This window comes from Schistocerca nitens, chromosome 6 (assembly GCF_023898315.1).
Source record: "Schistocerca nitens isolate TAMUIC-IGC-003100 chromosome 6, iqSchNite1.1, whole genome shotgun sequence".
NCBI classification, from domain to species: Eukaryota; Metazoa; Arthropoda; class Insecta; order Orthoptera; family Acrididae; genus Schistocerca; species Schistocerca nitens.
In genome coordinates this window covers 686,872,765-686,895,552 of record NC_064619.1, presented here as the reverse complement: position 1 = coordinate 686,895,552, position 22,788 = coordinate 686,872,765, and the positions used below count along the sequence as shown (strand labels likewise).

The following is a 22,788-nucleotide window of genomic DNA, read 5'->3' as shown; positions in this document are numbered from 1 at the left end:
ATACTTTGTGGCTGGGCAATCTTTTTGGTGAAAATCCCACTGTTTCATGCCTGGTGTGAAGTGGCCAACCCATGTGTTATCCACAGGAACAATTTGCCTCACAAAAAAGTTGTATTCCCTTAAAATAATTGCAAACATTGCAGAGAAATTCATTTTCCCATGAACAAGCATGGCATCCACCTTCAGCTTTCTCATACTTAATTTGTGATGCAAAAAGTACCATACCCTTTCTTCTGATGTGCCAACAGCATCAGATATTTCACAAATCTTTAATCACTGATCACAAAACACCATACTGTCCATTTTCCACACACCAAATTCTAGAATGTTGAAAATGGTGACCAAAATCAAGTAGGTTTGGCTGTAGATGAATCAGGTGCCAGACATCAGTTCATTGGCAGGTTACTCCATACCCGCATTCAGTGATGCCTGTTGGTTGAGGATTACACAGCGGTCAGTCGGTACCTTTGGTCTTTCCAAGGCCTTTTGGACAGAGTACCTCCTTAGCTGTAGCTATTATGTAGCTGTGGAAATCATCCAAGACAGGATTAGTGTATTTTCCACTAATGTCATACATTCCCATGTACTCTGTAGTCTTAGATGCCTTCTGTATTCCTTGTGGGCTTTGAAGATTAAACCATTTTATTTGTGTGCTTTTCTTATTGTGTTCTGCATTCCAAAGTGGCATTAAGCATACTATCAAGAGTCAGTGTTGTGTGGTTGAATGGCTCACTTGGGCTCTCCGTACAGTCCCTGAAGCTCTTACGCAAGGAACTGTTGCACTTTATGCTGTTTGGGATGCAGATATGCCACTACTGTATGTGATGAGATTTTTTTTTAGAAGGTATTAATGATTGACATGTCAAAGACCTAAGGAAGCTCCATGGGCATTGGAATGTCCATATCCGTAATTTCCATGGACTGTAGAATCAGATGGAGCTTCTGTACCCATGTTTCCATTACAGTCTTATCTTATTTTCAGAAGAATACAAATTTGCAATACATCTGGTAAGTCATTCCAGAACTCAGATTTTTCATTATTTGTACTTTTTTTTGAGGGGTGTAAGGAGATACTGCAGTAAATTAAAACAAATAAAATGGGGAAAAATTATTTTTAACTAACACAGTGCAGCTGTCGAGAAGATGACTGAAAGGGTTCAGTGGGGAAAGAGTGGAGTGTATCGTTTTGCATGTGACAAGGATGTATTCAGGACTATTAACGCACTATTCTTAGATGATAAGTTCAAAAATTGTCAGAACTTTCATTGAGTTATGCTCATAATCTAGTATGAAAGTGGTTTATGAGTAGTGCCACATTAAGTTGTTATGATAGTATTTAATCCTTCATTGTACAATAATTTTCGAAGTTTATTGGATTAAAGTTACAGAAATATGTGAATTTTCAGGGCTGTTCCAAGCTGGAGGAAAACACTGCATTGAAGACTAGTGCAACTGAAGATGTTGCTGGTGTTGCAAGTTCTTCCTCAAGTAAAGACCACCTGCAATGACATTTCATCTGAAATATTTTTGTAATGTGCTAAGTTATTAGTGCATGTGATGAAGACAATATCCAGTGCATATTCAATTGTTTTTGTGCAGTCTCAATATATGACACTCAAGCTAATTGTTTGAGTCAGTGTGTGATATGTGTGTTCAGTAGTGTGTTTTGTGTAAAAGCTAACTCACTCCATATTTGTAATAGTTTAATGTCCTATTTATACTTTCATAAATCTGTTTCAAATGATGTTTCATAATGTCTTTTTTTCTGTTGGTTATTTCCTTGTGATGTTTTATAGCAGTACATTTCCAGTGATGATGTAGGGAAAAACCTATTGCTTTGAACCATAAAGAGGATGTATGTAAGCTTCATTGGCTCATGAAAGATGTACACATAGAAGATGGCTAGGAAACAGTTAGGTGTGCAATGTTCATAACTATCATTATTTTTTCAGTCTGAAAGTGTGGTCCAAAACAAGAGAAGAGCCATCTTATGACTAGGTACTACGTACACATGCCGCCCCCCCCCCCCCCACTCTCAGAGTATCACCACTAATGCAGTAATCATGCACACAAAGTGTGCCACAACTAGTTAATTATTGTTTGTTGGGGAACACTGAAATGATGTTTTGGAATGATGGCAGAGCTGTAAAATAATTGTGAGTAACCCACAGAGGAGTGCAGGTCAAGAAACAGGTAAAACTGGAGGAATGTAAGCAAGTTTGCTACGTTTCTTTGAAAGTTGGCTGGGGGAAGGGGGGGGGGGATGGTGTCACTGCCGCAGAATACCATATTACATTTTGATACACATAAATTACACATTTCACTCAAGAATACAAGGAGATGTAGACAAAACTTCTTAAATAAACATAACAGATGAACATTCTTTAGGTGTGGATGTGAACCAAAGATAGCAGCTGTAGGAGGCATTTTTAACTGTCATAGAAGTAAACAATAAAGACAAGTAACAGTGTAAAGAAAGTGAGATCAGATGATGCATGAAGGTAACAAACAGAACAATCTGAAATAAAGAAATATAAATAAAATGATAGAACATTTTACAGAAGGAATAATAAAGTAAACAGAACAGAAGCATGCAAAATGCTCTTGTAAATATGCCTTACATTACATTGCTGAACAATTACATGATTAGTCTGCTGATTATGTGAAAGACTAATTTGTAACATAGTTAAATATAAATAGAATCTGGTAAGTCTCATTGAGACATGACATGAGCAGTCTATCATTAATTATGGCTAATTGTTAAATGTCAGCAGCTATAAAAGCAGGTCTTTGTAGCAGCATCTCAAGAATAATGTGTATTTTCCATGGACCTGGGTCCACTGTTATGAATTTTTTGAATTATTTTTGCAACTGTTAATCTTTAGCTTATTTTCGTACTATTATAATATTCAGCCTTAGGCCAGTTCAAGCACACTGTTAAAATGATTTTTATAAAACAATATTACATCTTCAGTACATCATCAAAGTGAAAAAAGTGACTAAACAGAATGTAAATATTGCTAGATATAGAAACTTACTAGATACATGATCTTTTAGGTCAATAGTTGAGGCATGATTGTAATTCATGAGATTGTCACAGAATCCTGTGATCATCTTCAAGGTCCCATCTGTAACAATTTATGTTTGATCATCAAAATATCTGTGATGACAGATATTGTCAGTTCAGTGGAAGATGTTGTTACGAAGAACTTGTACCAATGGTACACTGCATGTTTACAAAAATCATACACAAGTATCATTAGTATTCAGTATTTACCTAATACCATGGAAATTTACGACCATCTTAGCTACAATTCCGAGTGAGTTTTATATGAACAGAAAGAGTTACAAAATAATAAATTCCTCAGTGATCTGTACAGATTCTGCAGCACCTTAGAGTTCACCAACACTGCGGCGGTAACACAGGACAATTGTAGATTCAGTTAAAATGATTATGAAGATTCTAAATTCTTAGATGATGGTTTTATTATGTAGATGTAAAATATTATCACATTTTATTATAAGTACTAGATTATTTGCTGCTATACTAGAAATGCCATTAGATTTACCCATCACTCCTAGTTGAATATGCATGCTATTTGCCAGCTATGGAGTACCAAATACACATGATGGAGGAATGATCTTTTAGGTCAATAGTTGAGGCTTGATTGGAATTCATGAGATTGTCACAGAATCCTGTGATCATCTTCAAGGTCCCATTTATAACAATTTATTTTGCCATTGAGGTTTCAGTTGGATCCCCATTAGACTGCAGTGTAAATATTTATTCTACAACAGACTTTATACTACTGCCAACATGTTTATTTAATGCCTATTTAGCCTGACCAGATTAGGGACTAAAGGTACTCTCTTACATCTGACCAGGAGCAACGACAAGAAAGAACGGAATTTCAAAACAGGAGTCTGTAGACAAGGGAGAGGGAAAAGTAGTGGGGGGAGAGAGAGTTGATGAGAGAGTGCTACAGACAAGTACCGTCAAATGGGGTGATTTCGGACATTGGGGCGGACAGTATGGCTTATTTGCTCTTTGCCACTGCATAGAAACAAAGAGTTACTTATTTTAACGTCCGTGCGCCAGTTATTTTAAGTGCAAGATTGCATTCATCGCTTTCCACAACTTTTATTTTGCATCGGTTGTTTCCCTAGGTGAATAATTGACAAACAGTCTCGTTGTTAAAAATCCATGCTTTATCGTAAAGTGGAAACATTCTATTGTTGCGCCGAGTGGGGAGTTATTGTAACCATAATTGTTGACGCGCTCAGTAGCTAACAGCATTGAGACACTTTCTGTACAAGTTTCTCGAGTTTCTTGTGCAAGGTTATAAAATAATGACAGTTTTTGTAAAACTGTGCACTGTGTGGGGTGATTTTGGACAATGACAAGAACATATAAGAGCAGGAGAGGTGTTACAGTATGGTGTAATTATGACCCAGAACTTTTAGATAAAGCTGTTCATGATATTCAGAGTGGTTAATTATCGTATAGAAAAGCGTGCGATTTGTATGGTATACTTAAATCAACCCTACAAAATAAAGTGCAGAAAGTACATCCGAAAAAAATGGGAGGACAGCCAGTGCTAAATAAATAAGAAGAAATATTGAAGCAAGCTATCATGAGGGCTGCACATTGGAGATTTCCCTGCATTAAATTGGATGTTAGATATTTAGTTAAAGGCTACCATGATAAATCTGCCCAAAAAGAGAAGAAATTTCGTAATAATTTGCCAGGAGAAGAATGGGTGCATTTATTCCTCAAACAACAGTCAGTAGATCTTTCCGTTCGCTTAAGCGAAAATATTAAACGAGCTCGTGCAGAACTTATCTGTAATATATAAAATTCATTATATCATTCCATATCACTTATTCGTAACAAAGGGCTAATTTAAAATGTCACCAAAACCAAATAAAAAGCATGTAGAATTTAAAAAAAATGGCAGTAACTGTCCAAATTCGCTCTCTATGTACTGTAACTTCGGACAGAGATTTAAAAAACACATGTGTCCGAAACCACCCCAATCCATTGGGTGACTTCGGACACTTTATTTAACTGCCTCAGATTAATATACCTAAACATACACTTTCTGGTTGTGGGATATTTTATACGTTACACATATACCCTACCACTTCCATAACATTCAATTTAATCTAACAATATATACAAAAGTCACAATCAAAATAATGACAAAACCGTGCGAAATCACTCCGTTTGACGGTATATGGAAGATATAGCTGTTGTGACAGAAGATGAGCCATTAGCTGTCTTTTTAAGTTTGAAAGGATTTTAATTTCACTAATATTTTGAGGAAGAGTGTTCCTGATGCAGAAAATGATTTAGAGAACATGGCAGCATTGTGTAGTGGTACAGTGAGGAGTTTACTTTGTTGAGAACAAGTATTTCTGCTGTGCTGTTCAGATAGTAGTGTAAGGGTTTGCTTATTGACATGTTGCCTTGGCAATTGCTGATAGCTGATAGGCAGGTGTGATATGGCTGAAATAATGTAAGTCTCTAATGGATCACACACAAACATTCATTGCCAGTTCCATCCGGCACTCAAGAGGAAAAAACTTACATTCTGTGTCTACTCTAATAGAGCATGCAAGTCAGCAGTTACGCGCTGAAAGGCCGTGCACAGGCTTGTTGGACTTGCACTTAGGTATAACTGAAGTTCAACAGTATATAAATGACATTTCTGATGGGAGATAATACTCGACACACCAGTAATATACAATGAGAAGACTAATGGCTGCAATACTGATCCTTGTGGGATCCCTGATAAATTGTGACATCTTTCATCAAGTCATCACACACCATTGGTGATACGTAAGGTATGAGTGGAACCATTGTACAGAACATTAAGAAAAATTTTGAGTTCAGCAAGTAGTTTATCAGACTTGACATTGTTGAAAGCTTTGCTGAAATCCAAAACGCAAATAAAAGTTGCCTCCTGTTTGTTCATAGCATGTTTGGGTTCAGTTTAATAAGAGCAGTCATGATGCTGTGATTTTCCTGGAAACCAGACTGCTATTCATCTAGAAGGTTATTTTGATGGTGAGTAATTTGTAAACTGATTGCAATGTATGTACTATAAGGCCTGGTTTAATGCAGAAGGACCTGTAATGAGAGGGTTCTTTCATAGATTCCTTTCTGGGCAGAGGTTTTTTGAGTCTCTGCTTCCAGGCTATTGGGAAGATGCTGGAGGTCAGAGAGTGGTTAAAAATGTCTGTTATTTTGGGCATAGTAGGTTAATGAGGAAATTGGTTATTTCCAGTGTAATACTGTGTGCCACAGCTGCCAAATGTATTGGTGCAATTAACTTCCTGGCCATATTAAAGCTTACGGGGTGCAGAAAAAATTATTCTTCTGTATTAACTGGCAATTCTTTAAGAGAATTGATAGTTTGTACTCTTGTGGGTTTGTCAAGTAAAGATGTTAGTGTGGCAAAATATTCATTTATATCCTCAGTAATAACTAGAGGGGGGGGGGGGGGTTCAGCTATGGATTTGGGTATGCCTATTCCTAGCCTTGAAGATTTTTTTCCACAAGACAGAGGACTTTGAAAGTCCTCAGTTAATGAACAGGTGTACCTTCTCACAGATTGACTAACTCCGTTGCGTAGTTGCTTGTAGCTGTGATGATTCTCATAGGTTGGGCACCATTTGTAATTCCTGTGTGCTGTGTCTCTGATACTTGTAAGGTATTTGCGTTGATTGATAAGATATGGTGCAGGTTTTCTCCTGACACGGAAAGTATATGCGTGAATTTTGATATGGAAGGACTGTTACTTAGAAAATTTATGTTCATATACCCGGCTACAAATGTTTGTTCATTGAGAAATTCAAGACAAGAGAATGCAAATTCACAACTAGAGAGCTGTCTGGCTTTGGGTGGATTGTATATTACATGGATAAGATGCTTTCTGTTGAGAGATTTAGTTTCCATGAACATATATTTGGGCTGACTGTCATTGTTTTTTTGGACATGAGAATTACCTTGGGGATCATGTTTGTGTGAATATATGTTACTACACTGCCACCTCATGTGTTATGTCTCAGAGAGATATAGCCAAGAAGACTTACAGAGCTGTAAGGGAAATTCAGCCTCAGCCACATCTCCAATAGGAGTATGACGTGAGAGCCAAGGTGCTGAAATATGCATCTGAACTCGGTGAAGGAGCTGGTAAAGACCATGTTTGCACATGTGTACAGCCACCGTGAATCGTGAATCATTTCCACTAAAATCGGCTGGATAGGGAGAACAGCTGCCCTGAAGACTGGCATGGCCAGTGCCTAACTGTATGTGAGGGGGACATCCCCGGGGGCGGGAGGGGGGGGGGGGGGGAGTGTCTCACAGAGTGAAATAGGTAGATGGGGGACTGGAGAAAGTGGGGAGGTTCAAGATCATGTGCAAGCTTGCCTCACACAAAATGTGGGAGTCAAAGATGCATGAGTTATGGAGAAAAACACATTGAATACAGAGGAGTAGAAAGGAGAGAGTATACATTGTGAGAAAATATGGCTGAGAATAGTGACACCTGTGAAAACAATTAATCCTGTGACAACGAGAAGTAATTAGTATGTTCTACAGTCCAGGATGGGAAGAGAGAGGGGTATAATTTACAAGGCCAATGCTGCCAGCAGAGAAAAACAGGTTAATAACTACACAATTAACACAGAAAGCTAACAATTAAATTAGAAGTTACTAAAATAATACTAGTTGTAATTTTGTTCTTGGCAGTTTAAACCAAGAAGGTGAGTGAGTTATGTAATCAAGGAATAGCAGTTATTACAAAGCTACTGCTGCAAACAAGGTAGAGAATTCTCTGGTAAATAGTTTGTATCAGCAGTAACTAAAATTAAGTAATACAACCAACAACCTATATAAACAACATAGACTGGCTATAACACCGCCATCTTTGAAAACTGAGCCGCCATGTCTTGTAACGTCAAGGTGCAGCCTACACGTCGTCTGCTAATACTGAATTTGTTATTGTTTACTACGCATGGCATAAAAAAAAAGCCAATGTGCACTGACAATCTGATTTCTCTACTGTAAAACATATAGTGATGAAGGCTAAAAGAAATGAAACACACTTCTGACATCGATTAATTGAAAAGTTTATTACGAAATGTTGCAGTTCATTTCGCTGCAATTCCATATAGATTAGGTCAAAAACAATTTTAAATAGTTCAGTAGGTCAAAAACGATCAATTGACGGTGCAGGATCTTTCATTGTACCTTAAACAATATAAGTTTGTATATATTTGTCAAATATGTTTCCCCTTTCTTCCATTGGCCTGGTTTTTGCACAAATGGTGTAACCTACAATTAAAATACTATTTTAACAGCATCATGACTAGAAAAGAGTAATGTGACTCTTCTCCAAATTCAGCTGGCACCATTAGATGGTCAAAATCGAGAAAATAAATTCGGCCTGTCACCCAACATTCTGAACAATTCCACACACAACTACAGAACGAAGTTCTTCTTCCATATTAAGGTTTGACAGCCCCTGAAAACCCTTTCTGCCACTGTTAACAATTTGAATACACCCTTTGGAGCAGTATAAAAACTATTATTGATGCACATTATTGCAATGAAACCTGTTTTCCATCAGTTTCCTCCAATTTACGGAGGTACTGCTGCAGTAAATTAAGTTTCACACTTGCTGTTAAACCATTAAGAAAACAATAGCCAACAGGAATTTTCGAACTCTTATTAATCCCAGTGACCATAAACACTAGTGCCTCTTTTGCTATTTGGCTATCATCACTTTCCTCACATCCTTACCGTAAGTCAACATAACCCCAGACCTTATTACCATCCCATATTAAGTCTTTTTTAGAGCCGCCTCATTGAACATAAGTGCAGCTAAAATAGGTCCTGAACTACATTGAACCTCATCTGCTAATTTTTTTAAGCTTTCTTCTGTAAATCCAGGACTGCCATTTACTGTTGAGGATGGGGTAATTTAACAGACTTCCTCAAATAATTATACGGTTTGAACGAGTAAAAATTGAGTGTAAGGGCAAACGGTCTTATTTCTTTAGGATATTCAGGAATTGAACATTTGTTTTGCATTGCAAAAAGTGCTTCACAATATCACTGTTTTTGTCACATCCTATCACTTCAGAAGCACAGTCTTGAAGTCTCTTATTTAGGCCTACAACCACTGTTTTATATGTCACAATTTGCTTCTTCTTTCTTGAAGCACTTTGCCTTGCATGTTTCGCTTGCTTCCTCAGCTTCTCGGTCCTTTTCTGTAGTGCCTCATAATTCTGTTTCAATTTTTTGGGGCTAGGCAAACAATAAGAATGATCTGTATAATCATTCTAATTCACTCTTTCACCTACAAAAATTAAGTATTTTTCCTTAAACACACATTGATTAACAGTAAAATTCACACATAACCCATGTTGTCGTTGTTGTTGTGGTCTTCAGTCCTGAGACTGGTTTGATGCAGCTCTCCATGCTACTTTATCCTGTGCAAGCTTCTTCATCTCCGAGTACCTACTGCAACCTACATCCTTCTGAATCTGCTTAGTGTATTCATCTCTTAGTCTCCCTCTACGATTTTTACCCTCCACGTTCCCTCCAATGCTAAATTTGTGATCCCTTGATGCCTCAAAACATGCCCTACCAACCGGTCCCTTCTTCTTGTCAAGTTGTGCCACAAACTCCTCTTCTCCCCTATTCTATTCAATACCTCCTCATTAGTTATGTGATCTACCCACCTAATCTTCAGCATTCTTCTGTAGCACCACATTTTGAAAGCTTCTATTCTCTTCTTGTCCAAACTATTTATCGTCCATGGTTCACTTCCATACATGGCTACACTTTATGCAAATACTTTCAGAAACAACTTCCTGACACTTAAATCTATACTCGATGTTAACAAATTTCTCTTCTTCAGAAACGCTTTCCTTGCCATTGCCAGTCTACATTTTATATCCTCTCTACTTCGACCATCATCAGTTATTTTACTCCCTAAATAGCAAAACTCCTTTACTACTTTAAGTGTCTCATTTCCTAATCTAATTCCCTCAGCATCACCCGATTTAATTTGACTACATTCCATTATCCTCGTTTTGCTTTTGTTGATGTTCATCTTATATCCTCCTTTCAAGACACTGTCCATTCCATTCAACTGCTCTTCCAAGTCCTTTGCTGTCTCTGACAGAATTACAATGTCATCGGCGGACCTCAAAGTTTTTATTTGTTCTCCATGAATTTTAATACCTACTCCGAATTTTTCTTTTGTTTCCTTTACTGCTTGCTCAATATACAGATTGAATAACATTGGGGAGAGGCTACAACCCTGTCTCACTCCCTTCCCAACCACTGCTTCCCTTTCATGCCCCTCGACTCTTATAACTGCCTTCTGGTTTCTGTACAAATTGTAAATAGCCTTTCGCTCCCTGTATTTTACCCCTGCCATCTTCAGAATTTGAAAGAGAGTATTCGAGTCAACACTGTCAAAAGCTTTCTCTAAGTCTACAAATGCTAGAAACATAGATTTGCCTTTCCTTAATCTAGCTTCTAAAATAAGCCGTAGGGTCAGTATTGCCTCATGTGTTCCAATATTTCTATGGAATCCAAACTGATCTTCCCCAAGGTCGGCTTCTACTAGTTTTTCCATTCGTCTGTAAAGAATTCGTGTTAGTATTTTGCAGCCGTGACTTATTAAACTGATTTTTTGGTAATTGTCACATCTGTCAGCACCTGCTTTCTTTGGAATTGGAATTACTATATTCTTCTTGAAGTCTGAGGGTATTTCGCCTGTCTCATACATCTTGCTCACCAGATGGTAGAGTTTTGTCAGGACTGGCTCTCCCAAGGCCGTCAGTAGTTCTATTGGAATGTTGTCTACTCCCGGGGCCTTGTTTTGACTTAGGTCTTTCAGTGCTCTGTCAAACTCTTCACGCAGTATCATATCTCCCATTTCATCTTCATCTACATCCTCTTCCATTTCCATAATATTGTCCTCAAGTACATCGCCCTTGTATAGACCCTCTATATACTCCTTCCACCTTTCTGCTTTCCCTTCTTTGCTTAGAACTGGGTTTCCATCTGAGCTCTTGATATTCATACAAGTGGTTCTCTTTTCTCCAAAGGTCTCTTTAATTTTCCTGTAGGCAGTATCTATCTTACCCCTAGTGAGATAAGCCTCTAAATCCTTACATTTGTCCTCTAGCCATCCCTGCTTAGCCATTTTGCACTTCCTGTCGATCTTGTTTTTGTGACGTTTGTATTCCTTTTTGCCTGCTTCATTTACTGCATTTTTATATTTTCTCCTTTCATCAATTAAATTCAATATTTCTTCTGTTACCCAAGGATTTCTACTAGCCCTCGTCTTTTTACCTACTTGATCCTCGGCTGCCTTCACTACCTCATCCCTCAAAGCTACCCATTCTTCTTCTACTGTATTTCTTTCCCCCATTCCCTTATGCTCTCCCTGAAACTCTCTACAACCTCTGGTTCTTTCAGTTTATCCAGGTCCCATCTCCTTAAATTCTCCCCTTTTTGCAGTTTATTCAGTTTCAATCTACAGTTCATAACCAATAGATTGTGGTCAGAGTCCTCATCTGCCCCTGGAAATGTCTTACAATTTAAGACCTGGTTCCTAAATCTCTGTCTTACCATTATATAATCTATCTGAAATCTGCCAGTATCTCCAGGCTTCTTCCATGTATATAACCTTCTTTTATGATTCTTGAACCAAGTATTAGCAATGATCAAGTTGTGCTCTGTGCAAAATTCTAAAGGCGGCTTGCTCTTTCATTTCTTACCCCCAATCCATATTCACCTACTACCTTTCCTTCTCTCCCTTTTCCTACTACCGAATTCCAGTTACCCATGACTATTAAATTTTCTTCTCCCTTCACTATCTGAATAATTTCTTTTATTTCTTCATACATTTCTTCAATTTCTTCATCATCTGCAGAGCTAGTTGTCATATAAACTTGTACTACTGTAGTAGGCATGGGCTTCATGTCTATCTTGGCCACAATAATGCGTTCACTATGCTGTTTGTAGTAGCTTACCCGCATTCCTATTTTTTATTCATTATTAAACCTACTCCTGCATTACACCTATTTGATTTTGTATTTATAACCCTGTATTCGCTTGACCAAAAGTCTTGTTCCTCCTGCCACCGAACTTCACTAATTCCCACTATATCTAACTTTAACCTATCCTTTTCCCTTTTTAAGTTTTCTAACCTACCTGCCCGATTAAGGGATCTGACATTCCATGCTCTGATCCGTAGAATGCCAGTTTTCTTTCTCCTGATAACGACGTCCCCTTGAGTAGTCCCTGCCCGGAGATCCAAATGGGGGACTATTTTACCTCCGGAATATTTTACCCAAGAGGACGCCATCATCATTTAATCATACAGTAAAGCTTCGTGCCTTCGGGAAAAATTACGGCTGTAGTTTCCCCTTGCTTTCAACCGTTCGCAGTACCAGCACAGCATGGCCGTTTTGGTTAGTGTTACAAGGCCAGATCAGTCAATCATCCAGACTGTTGCCCCTGCAACTACTGAAAAGGCTGCTGCCCCTCTTCAGGAACCACGCGTTTGTCTGGCCTCTCAACAGATACCCCTCCGTTGTGGTTGGACCTACAGTATGGCTATCTGTATCGCTGAGGCACGCAAGCCTCCCCACCAATGGCAAGGTCCATGGTTCATGGGGGGAGGGGGGGGGGGGGGGTTCATTTGATAAGGAAGCTGATTCTTCACTGACAGGCCATTTCCTTGGTTGTTTCTATACTATAGCTGTTTTCTGCAGATGGTCAGGAAATGTAAGTATTGTCAGTACTGTGTTTGCCAGAAGTCGCCTTTTCTCGTTTGTACTATACATGTATCCATCTTCAAAGTGAAACGAGCATATGTAGCTATATTGAGTTGGCTGCCACTTATCTCGCCTCATATTGGCTACCCACCAACTTAACAGATCTTTCTTTTTCAGAGGAAATCTAAAAATAAAGAGATGTACAGTAGCTTATTTATATTTTGTTTACAGCCTAAACACGAAAATGATGCACAAGACGCTAAGTACAACACGCATTTAGATACTCACCTGAAATATGATATTCCAGTTGTTTTATCACTTCTATCAGCGCAACTGTACGCTGCACATACACTGGGCATGATTCGCGATCGGTCAATAAGACTTTTAAAACAAATTACAACCGGGAAACTGTGATTTTCTAATGCCAGTACTATACACCAAACGTAAATACACTGACATGTAGACGTTTCAAAAAATGGCGGCCGGTGTTGCTTTTTGCTGCCACTGTTACCTCACAGATAGCCACTCTATGTAGTTTATATACCTCCTTGAATACAACAGTTATATCAGGATAATTAGTGAGATCATTAGCACAAAGTTAATTACAGAGTTGCAATTACAAGAACAATAGGTTAAAGTGCAAATACAAACATAGTTACAGAGTTAATACAATTTCAAGATAGTGTTTAGAGTATAAGAGATGTTACACTAAATTAGTATCAGACCAAGACAAGAGATGTTAAGTTTTCACTTTGGCACACAGTTTCATTTAACGTTATTCAGTTCTGTCATGTTTGTAACTGCCTTCTTCCAGCTGCGAGCTTTAATATTACTCAGCCAGCTTAAGTCCACACATTCTGAAGGCCAAAATGGGACATGGCATTGTTACAAATCTCTATCCATTCCTTGATGCTCTTATCTAATTGTAAGAACTGTCTTTGACAATTTTTTCTTGAGGCTAAATATCTTTTTCCATTTTTGGTATGAGACAAACTTCACAATTTTTGGACAAGGTTTTATAGCATCTCACAGTATTAGTCCCACCTTATGGCTCCTGTCAATATCTGCCTTACTTCAATACCTAATTTTTCATGTACAACCTGTATAAGCAGATTGTCTGTGTTTTCTGCCTCATCTTGTGCTATATTAAACAGCCACGGACTATTTTGCTTTGATACTGTTCTAACTTGTCCTTTGCAGCAGACAGTTTTTCTTCCTAGTCTTGTGCCTTTTTCTTGTATTCTGATAGAGACTTTTTTGAGGCAGTAATTTCAGCAGTATTACTTCACTGCACAGGTGTTTTCATAGGAGGAAAAAAAATCACACGAATGAAAAAGAAATATGGATTCCAGACACTGGAATCCTGACAGGAAGATAGCAAGATATGGTGTGGAGTGGAGGAAAAAGCAAAGAGGCTAGTACAGATGAGGATGAGAATTATGGCCTGAGCAAATTGTGTAATTTTAGAATGCCGAAGATTGCTAGAGCCTATATCAACTACATCACACCAATATGTTACTAAATGTGTATAAATAAAAAATAAAATACAAATCAATGAATAACTGTAATGCAAAATCTGTAAGGAGCCCCTCATAATCTCTTCATCCCCACCAAAAATCATACTGTGTACATGCAAAAATGTTTCGAGAGGATGACTAATTTGCTGAAACATCTGAGGATAAGAATTAAAAGTGAAGAATACCATAGTGTTATAGAAAGTGACAAGCAGACATTAGCTTTTAATCAAATATGTCATGTTCCTCAGCTCTTCAAGAATCTTCCATTGTGATAATTTACCCTTATGAAACTTCCTGGCAGATTAAAACTGTGTGCCCGACCGAGACTCGAACTCGGGACCTTTGCCTTTCGCGGGCAAGTGCTCTACCATCTGAGCTACCGAAGCACGACTCACGCCCGGTACTCACAGCTTTACTTCTGCCAGTATCTCGTCTCCTACCTTCCAAACTTTACAGAAGCTCTCCTGCGAACCTTGCAGAACTAGCACTCCTGAAAGAAAGGATACTGCGGAGACATGGCTTAGCCACAGCCTGGGGGACGTTTCCAGAATGAGATTTTCACTCTGCAGCGGAGTGTGCGCTGATATGAAACTTCCTGGCAGATGAAAACTGTGTGCCCGATCGAGACTCGAACTCGGGACCTTTGCCTTTCGCGGGCAAGTGCTCTACCATCTGAGCTACCGAAGCACGACTCACGCCCAGTACTCACAGCTTTACTTCTGCCAGTATCCTGCCAGTATCCTTTCTTTCAGGAGTGCTAGTTCTGCAAGGTTCGCAGGAGAGCTTCTGTAAAGTTTGGAAGGTAGGAGACGATATACTGGCAGAAGTAAAACTGTGAGTACCGGGCGTGAGTCGTGCTTCGGTAGCTCAGATGGTAGAGCACTTGCCCGTGAAAGGCAAAGGTCCCGAGTTCGAGTCTCGGTCGGGCACACAGTTTTAATCTGCCAGAAAGTTTCATATCAGCTCACACTCCGCTGCAGAGTGAAAATCTCATTCTGGATTTACCCTTATGTTATCTACTTCTACACCGATACTCTACAAACCACAGTTAAGCACATAGCAGAGCGTCCCTCCCCATTGTACCAGGTATTAAGAGCTGCTTCTTGTTCCATTCACATGTGGAATATGGGAAGAATGTCTGTTTAAACATGTCTATGTGCACTGTACTGAGTCACATCTTGTTATCACAGTCTCTGTGGTGTACTTTTGTAGGCTAATCACTTAAAGCTGGTTCTTGAAATTTTGTAAGTAGGCTTTCTTTTCATAGTTTGCATCTGTCTTCAAATGTTTGCCAGTTCTAGTACTCTGGCATGGGTCACACCATTGTCTTACAAGCTCAATCTCCAATGTTAGTAATTGGATAGCTAAAAAAACCTACTCACCAAGTGGTGGCAGGTGAACACATGAATAAAAGATACTACAGTTTATTAGCTTTTGAAGCTAGTGGGTCCTTCCTGTGGCAGAAGAGTTGAAGGGAAAGAATATGGATGAAGAAAATGGACTGCTGACTGATTGCATTCTCCTAGCGTCTTGCCAGGGAACCAGTGTATGCGACCTGCTTCATCTACTGGGTGATCAAAAAGTCATTATAAATTTGAAAACTGAATAAATCATGGAATAATGTAGATATAGAGCTACAAATTGACGCACATGCTTATGGTGAGGCATTGGCGTCGGATGTTGTCTGTCAGCATTCCTAGAGATGTCGGTCGATCACGATACACTTGCGACTTCAGGTAACACCAAAGACAATAATCACATGGACTGAGGTCTGCGGACCTGGGAGGCCAAGCATGACAAAAGTGGCAGCTGAGCACACAATCTTCACCAAATGACGCGCTCAAGAGATCTTTCACGCGTCTAGCAATACTTTTTTTTTTTTTTTTTTTTTGGTTCTAATAAAACGCCATGTCATTCCAAGCATGTACGTCAATTTTTACCTCTCTATCTGCATTATTCCATGGTTTATTAAGTTTTCAAATTTATACTGACTTTTTGATCACCCAGTACATGATCATTGTTTTGTTTGCCGATGATACAAACATTGCAATAAATAGCAAATCAAGTGTAGTCTTAGAAAGATCAGCCAATAAAATATTTGTGGACATTAATCACTGGTTCCTAGCCAATTCTTTGTCACTAAACTTTGAAAAAACACACTACATGCAGTTCAGAACTTGTAAGGGGTGTCCCAAGAGTATATGTCTAATATATGATGACAAGAAGATAGAAGAAGTGGACAGTGTTAAATTCTTGGGATTACCGCTTGATAATAAATTCAACTGGGAGGAGCACACCACAGAACTGCTGAAGCGTCTTAACAAATCTCTGTTTGCAATGCGAATTTTGTCAGACATAGGGGATATAAAAATGAAAAAGCTGGCATACTATGCTTACATTCATCCCATAATGTCATATGGGATTATTTTTTGGGGTAATTCATCAAGCCAAGCTAAAGTTTTCCGGGCACAAAAACGTGCAGTAAGAGTTATATGTGGTGTGAACTCAAGAACATCCTGCAGAAGCCTGTTTAGGGAACTAGGGATACTAACTACTGCTTCCCAATATACACTCCTGGAAATTGAAATAAGAACACCGTGAATTCATTGTCCCAGGAAGGGGAAACTTTATTGACACATTCCTGGGGTCAGATACATCACATGATCACACTGACAGAACCACAAGCACATAGACACAGGCAACAGAGCATGCACAATGTCGGCACTAGTACAGTGTATATCCACCTTTCGCAGCAATGCAGGCTGCTATTCTCCCATGGAGACGATCGTAGAGATGCTGGATGTAGTCCTGTGGAACGGCTTGCCATGCCATTTCCACCTGGCGCCTCATTTGGACCAGCGTTCGTGCCGGACGTGCAGACCGCGTGAGACGACGCTTCATCCAGTCCCAAACATGCTCAATGGGGGACAGATCCGGAGATCTTGCTGGCCAGGGTAGCTGACTTACACCTTCTAGAGCACGTTGGGTGGCACAGGATACATGCGGACGTGCATTGTCCTGTTGGAACAGCAAGTTCCCTTGCCGGTCTAGGAATGGTAGAACGATGGGTTCGATGACGGTTTGGATGTACCGTGCACTATTCAGTGTCCCCTCGACGATCACCAGTGGTGTACGGCCAGTGTAGGAGATCGCTCCCCACACCATGATGCCGGGTGTTGGCCCTGTGTGCCTCAGTCGTATGCAGTCCTGATTGTGGCGCTCACCTGCACGGCGCCAAACACGCATATGACCATCATTGGCACCAAGGCAGAAGCGACTCTCATCGCTGAAGACGACACGTCTCCATTCGTCCCTCCATTCACGCCTGTCGCGACACCACTGGAGGCGGGCTGCACGATGTTGGGGCGTGAGCGGAAGACGGCCTAACGGTGCGCGGGACCGTAGCCCAGCTTCATGGAGACGGTTGCGAATGGTCCTCGCCGATACCCCAGGAGCAACAGTGTCCCTAATTTGCTGGGAAGTGGCGGTGCGGTCCCCTACGGCACTGCGTAGGATCCTACGGTCTTGGCGTGCATCCGTGCGTCGCTGCGGTCCGGTCCCAGGTCGACGGGCACATGCACATTCCGCCGACCACTGGCGACAACATCGATGTACTGTGGAGACCTCACGCCCCAATGTGTTGAGCAATTCGGCGGTACGTCCACCCGGCCTCCCGCATGCCCACTATACGCCCTCGCTCAAAGTCCGTCAACTGCACATACGGTTCACGTCCACGCTGTCGCGGCATGCTACCAGTGTTAAAGACTGCGATGGAGCTCCGTATGCCACGGCAAACTGGCTGACACTGACGGCGGCGGTGCACAAATGCTGCGCAGCTAGCGCCATTCGACAGCCAACACCGCGGTTCCTGGTGTGTCCGCTGTGCCGTGCGTGTGATCATTGCTTGTACAGCCCTCTCGCAGTGTCCGGAGCAAGTATGGTGGGTCTGACACACCGGTGTCAATGTGTTCTTTTTTCCATTTCCAGGAGTGTATTTATTCCTTAATGAAATTTGTCATTAAAAATATATCACTTTTTCAAACCAACAGCTCAATTCATGGAATCAATACTAGAAATAAGAATAATCTTCACAACGATTTAAAGTCGCTTAGTCTTGTACAAAAAGGTGTGCATTATTCAGGAACAGACATTTTCAATAACTTGCCAGCAGCCATAAAAAGCTTAACAACCAATGAAATTCAGTTTAAGAGAAGCCTAAAGGATTTAATGGTGGCCAACTCCTTCTACTCCATTGATGAATTTCTTAGTAAAACCAACTGATTTGTATATAAGTACAACATAACTTCTGCACAATTTCAGTGCAGTAATGTGTTCATTGAAAATTTGTGTGTGTGTGTGTGTGTGTGTGTAAGTATAATCTAACTTCTGCACTATTTCAGTGCAGCAATGTGTTCATTGTAAATAAGTATTACAGTAATTGTATTACATGTTTATTACCTTATAAATAAATAAAAAAACTTTTTTATTTTAAATTCAGTGCATTAGTATTTGTAAAATGACTCTTAGTGTTCATTAAAAAATGACGATCATTCCACTTGGGACCTGTGGAATGGTACATTAGCTTACTTGTTTTAGTTGTAAATATTTGTCGTGTATTGTTGTTTTTCTGACATGTTCCACATCCTGGAGGACCTCCTCACTACAGATCAATTGGAATGAAAGTAAATCTAATCTAAATTCCATTTCACATTCCTACAAATTGCTACACCCAGGCATTTTTATCAGTTGACCGATTCCACTTGTGACTCTCCTGGGTTTCCCTTTGTAAAGGAATATCTGAAAATAGAGTTCAGACTTTCTGCTTTTGCTTTGCTACCCTCAGGACCTGTTCCTGTCTCACCCACGAGTGTGTTGCCTATTATTTGTATAATTCCTTGTGTCTACACTCTTATACATGACTGCAGCAGTGCTGTAATTTAATGAAAGTAAACATATTAATCACGTAATGTTATGTCAAGAAGATTATGGTGAATTATCACACAAATTTTACATATCTGCTTATGTATAATCATCATGTACGGGTTTTCTGAAAGGTCTAAGGTCATATTTTCAGAACTGCATTAATGAAACACTTGTTAGAAGCACCAGTAGATCTCTGTTTTGCATAGATTTCAAAGTTGTATTCACTTTAACTGTTGATTTGAACTTAAGTCGTCATATGCATACGTGGTCAACAGCTTAATGCTAACACTAACCTCTTCTGACATGGCAACAACTAGCCAATAACTCTCTTTGCTTGGTCTTGCACCAGCACTTATACGTTATTAGAATTTATACTTTTACACAATTATAATGAGAAATTATATTTTCACAAAAGCCTGACTGTGTCAATAAGTTTTACAACCAAGAAGTAAATGTTTGAAACTATTCGTTTCCTTATAAATTTCTTTTTTATAATGAAATAATAAGCAACCAGTTGCATCAAAGAAATTTAATTTCTTTACTGGTTTTGGGCACTTAGTGCCGGTCTTCAGAAGGTTATGCCTATCGCATTATTTGCAGTTGTCAGTAATAAAGTGCATACAGCAATAGGCATAACCTTCTGAAGAAGCTCATTAGGTGCCCGAAACTGGTAAGGAAATTAAATTTCTTTTATGCAACTAGTTGCTTATTATTTCATTATTTGCAACTACAATCACTGAACATGGATAAAATACCACATTTCTTTTTATACAAAATTTAGTTAAATATGAACTTTAAACAATTACTTTTAAGATATGCCAAATTCTGTTAATTACTTCATTTTCTTTATTACTAACATTTACACAATTTTGAATTATAAAGTTTGTTGGGTCTTGCCCACTTGTCTCGTATAGTGTGCCAAAGGTATGCTGCATTTTCAGAATGCTATACAACAGTTCCAGCAAATAACATTAGTAGTTTTATTTCTATAAATCAGATTTGGCAATACTTAACTTGAATGTACAAAATGTTGTCACAAGTGATGGGTGCATTGCAATATAATTCAGAGTCCTTGGCTATATGCAATGTTCCTGAAAGTTGACACACAGTTTGTGGATCACTACTAACTTATATCATAGCTCTCTCCGCTGTGCAGTACTGTCCACTAAAGCCTGTATACTGAGCCAATCTGAGAGGCCGAGGTTGGCAGGAGCGGCGCTTATATTCACTTCAGCATAACACCACCTTCTCTGGACTTGTGTTCTTCATCTTCGTTCTGGTGCTTGCAGTTATGCCACAAAAAAGTTACATTTTTATACAATTTATGTTGTATGTTATTTTATACATTATGAATTAGTGTTTATTTTTCTATACTGTCTTTCTAAATCATAATTTCAGACAATAAATGAATTAGGCTACAATTCCTTTGAATGTGACACTTTTGTTTTAACTGAATGGGAACACACAAATACATTACTCCATTTAATTCAGATATGTAATTTTGTAACTGAAATGCTGTGTTTAACTTCAAACCTTAGACTTTCCTCAGTTGTCCAAATAATATTAGTTAGTTAATAATAAATGTGAAATGAATAAACACCAATGTATTCATATGGTAATACAGCGTGTAATGTCAGATCGCTTAACCGGGGAGGTAGGTTAGAAAATTTAAAAAGTGAAATGGATAGGTTAAAGTTAGATATAGCAGGAATTAGTGAAGTTCACTGGCAGGAGGAAACAGACTTTTGGTCAGGCGAATACAGGGTTATAAATACAAAATCAAATAGGGGTAATGCAGCAGTAGGTTTAATAATGAATCAAAAAAATAGGAGTGTGGGTAAGCTACTACAAACAGCATAGTGAACATGTTCTTGTGGCCAAGATAGACATGAAGCCCACGCCTACTACAGTAGTACAAGTTTATATGCTAACTAGCTCTGCAGATGACGCAGAAATGCATGATGAAATAAAAGAAATTATTCAGATCGTGAAGGGAGATGAAAATTTAATAGTCATGGGTGACTGGAATTCGGTAGTAGGAAAAGGGAGAGAAGGAAACGTAATAGGTGAATATGGATTTGGGCTAAGAAATGAAAGAGGAAGCCGCCTGGTAGAATTTTGCACAGAGAACATCATAGCTGACACTTCGTTCAAGAATCATGAAAGAAGGTCGTATACATGGAAGAACCCTGGAGATACTAAAAGGTATCAGATAGATTATATAATGGTCAGACAGAGATTTAGGAACCAGGTCTTAAATTGTAATACATTTCCAGGGGCAGATGTGGACTCTGACCACAATCTATTGGTTATGATCTGTAGATTAAAACTGACGAAACTACAAAAAGGTGCTTATTTAAGGAGATGGGACCTGGATAAACTGACCAAACCAGAGGTTGTAGAGAGTTTCAGGGAGATCATAAGGGAACAATTGACAGAAATGGGGGAAAGAAATAGAGTAGAAGAAGAATGGGTAGCTCTGTGGGATGAAGTACTGAAGGCAGCAGACAATCAATTAGGTAAAAAGACGAGGGCTAATAGAAATCCTTGGGTAACAGAAGAAATATTGAATTTAATTGTTGAAAGGAGAAAATATAAAAATGCAGTAAATGAAGCAGGCTAAAAAGAATACAAACGTCTCAAAAACAAGATCGACAGGAAATGCAAAATGACTAAGCAGGGATGACTAGAGGACAAATGTAAGGATGTAGAGGCTTATCTCACTAGGGGTAAGATAGATACTGCCTACAGGAAAATTAAAGAGACCTTTGGAGAAAAAAGAACCACGTGTATGAATATCAAGAGCTCAGATGGAAACCCTGTTCTAAGCAAAGAAGAGAAAGCAGAAAGGTGGAAGGAGTATATAGAGGGTCTATACAAGGGTGATGTACTTGAGGACAATATTATGGAAATGGAAGAGGATGTAGATGAAGATGAAAAGAGAGATACGATACTGTGTGAAGAGTTTGACAGAGCACTGAAAGACCTGAGTTGAAACAAGGCCCCAAGAGGAAACAACATTCCATTAGAACTACTGACGGCCTTGGGAGAGCCAGTCCTGACAAAACTCTCCCATCTGGTGAGCAAGATGTATGAGATAGGCGAAATACCCTCAGACTTCAAGAAGAATATAATAATTCCAATCCCACAGAAAGCAGGTGCTGACCGATGTGACAATTACCAAACAATCAGTTTAATAAGTCATGGATGCAAAATACTAACGCGAATTCTTTACAGACGAATGAAAAAACTGGTAGAAGCCGACCTCCTTAGAAATATAGGCATACGTGAGGCAATACTGACCCTACAACTTAGCTTAGAAGCTAGATTAAGGAAAGGCAAACCTATGTTTCTAGCATTCGTAGACTTAGAAAAGCTTTTGACAATGTTGATTAGAATACTCTCTTTCAAATTCTGAAGGTGGCAGGGGTAAAATACAGGGAGCGAAAGGCTATTTACAATTTGTACAGAAACCAGATGGCAGTTATAAGAGTTGAGGGTCATGAAAGGGAAGCAGTGGTTGGGAAGGGAGTGAGAC

General features: G+C 39.2%; 1 protein-coding gene across 1 annotated transcript in view; it reads left to right on the top strand.

Annotated features, from left to right (window-relative positions):
- LOC126262495 (coiled-coil domain-containing protein 112-like) overlaps nt 1-1,701 on the top strand; it is a 117,096-nt gene extending 115,395 nt beyond the window's left edge. Inside the window, exon 11 of the mRNA XM_049959161.1 lies at nt 1,407-1,701. Within this exon, the coding sequence (XP_049815118.1) occupies nt 1,407-1,440 (34 nt within the window). The 3' untranslated portion in view covers nt 1,441-1,701. The remainder of the gene's footprint in view (nt 1-1,406) is intronic.
- Nucleotides 1,702-22,788: the final 21,087 nt, after the last annotated feature.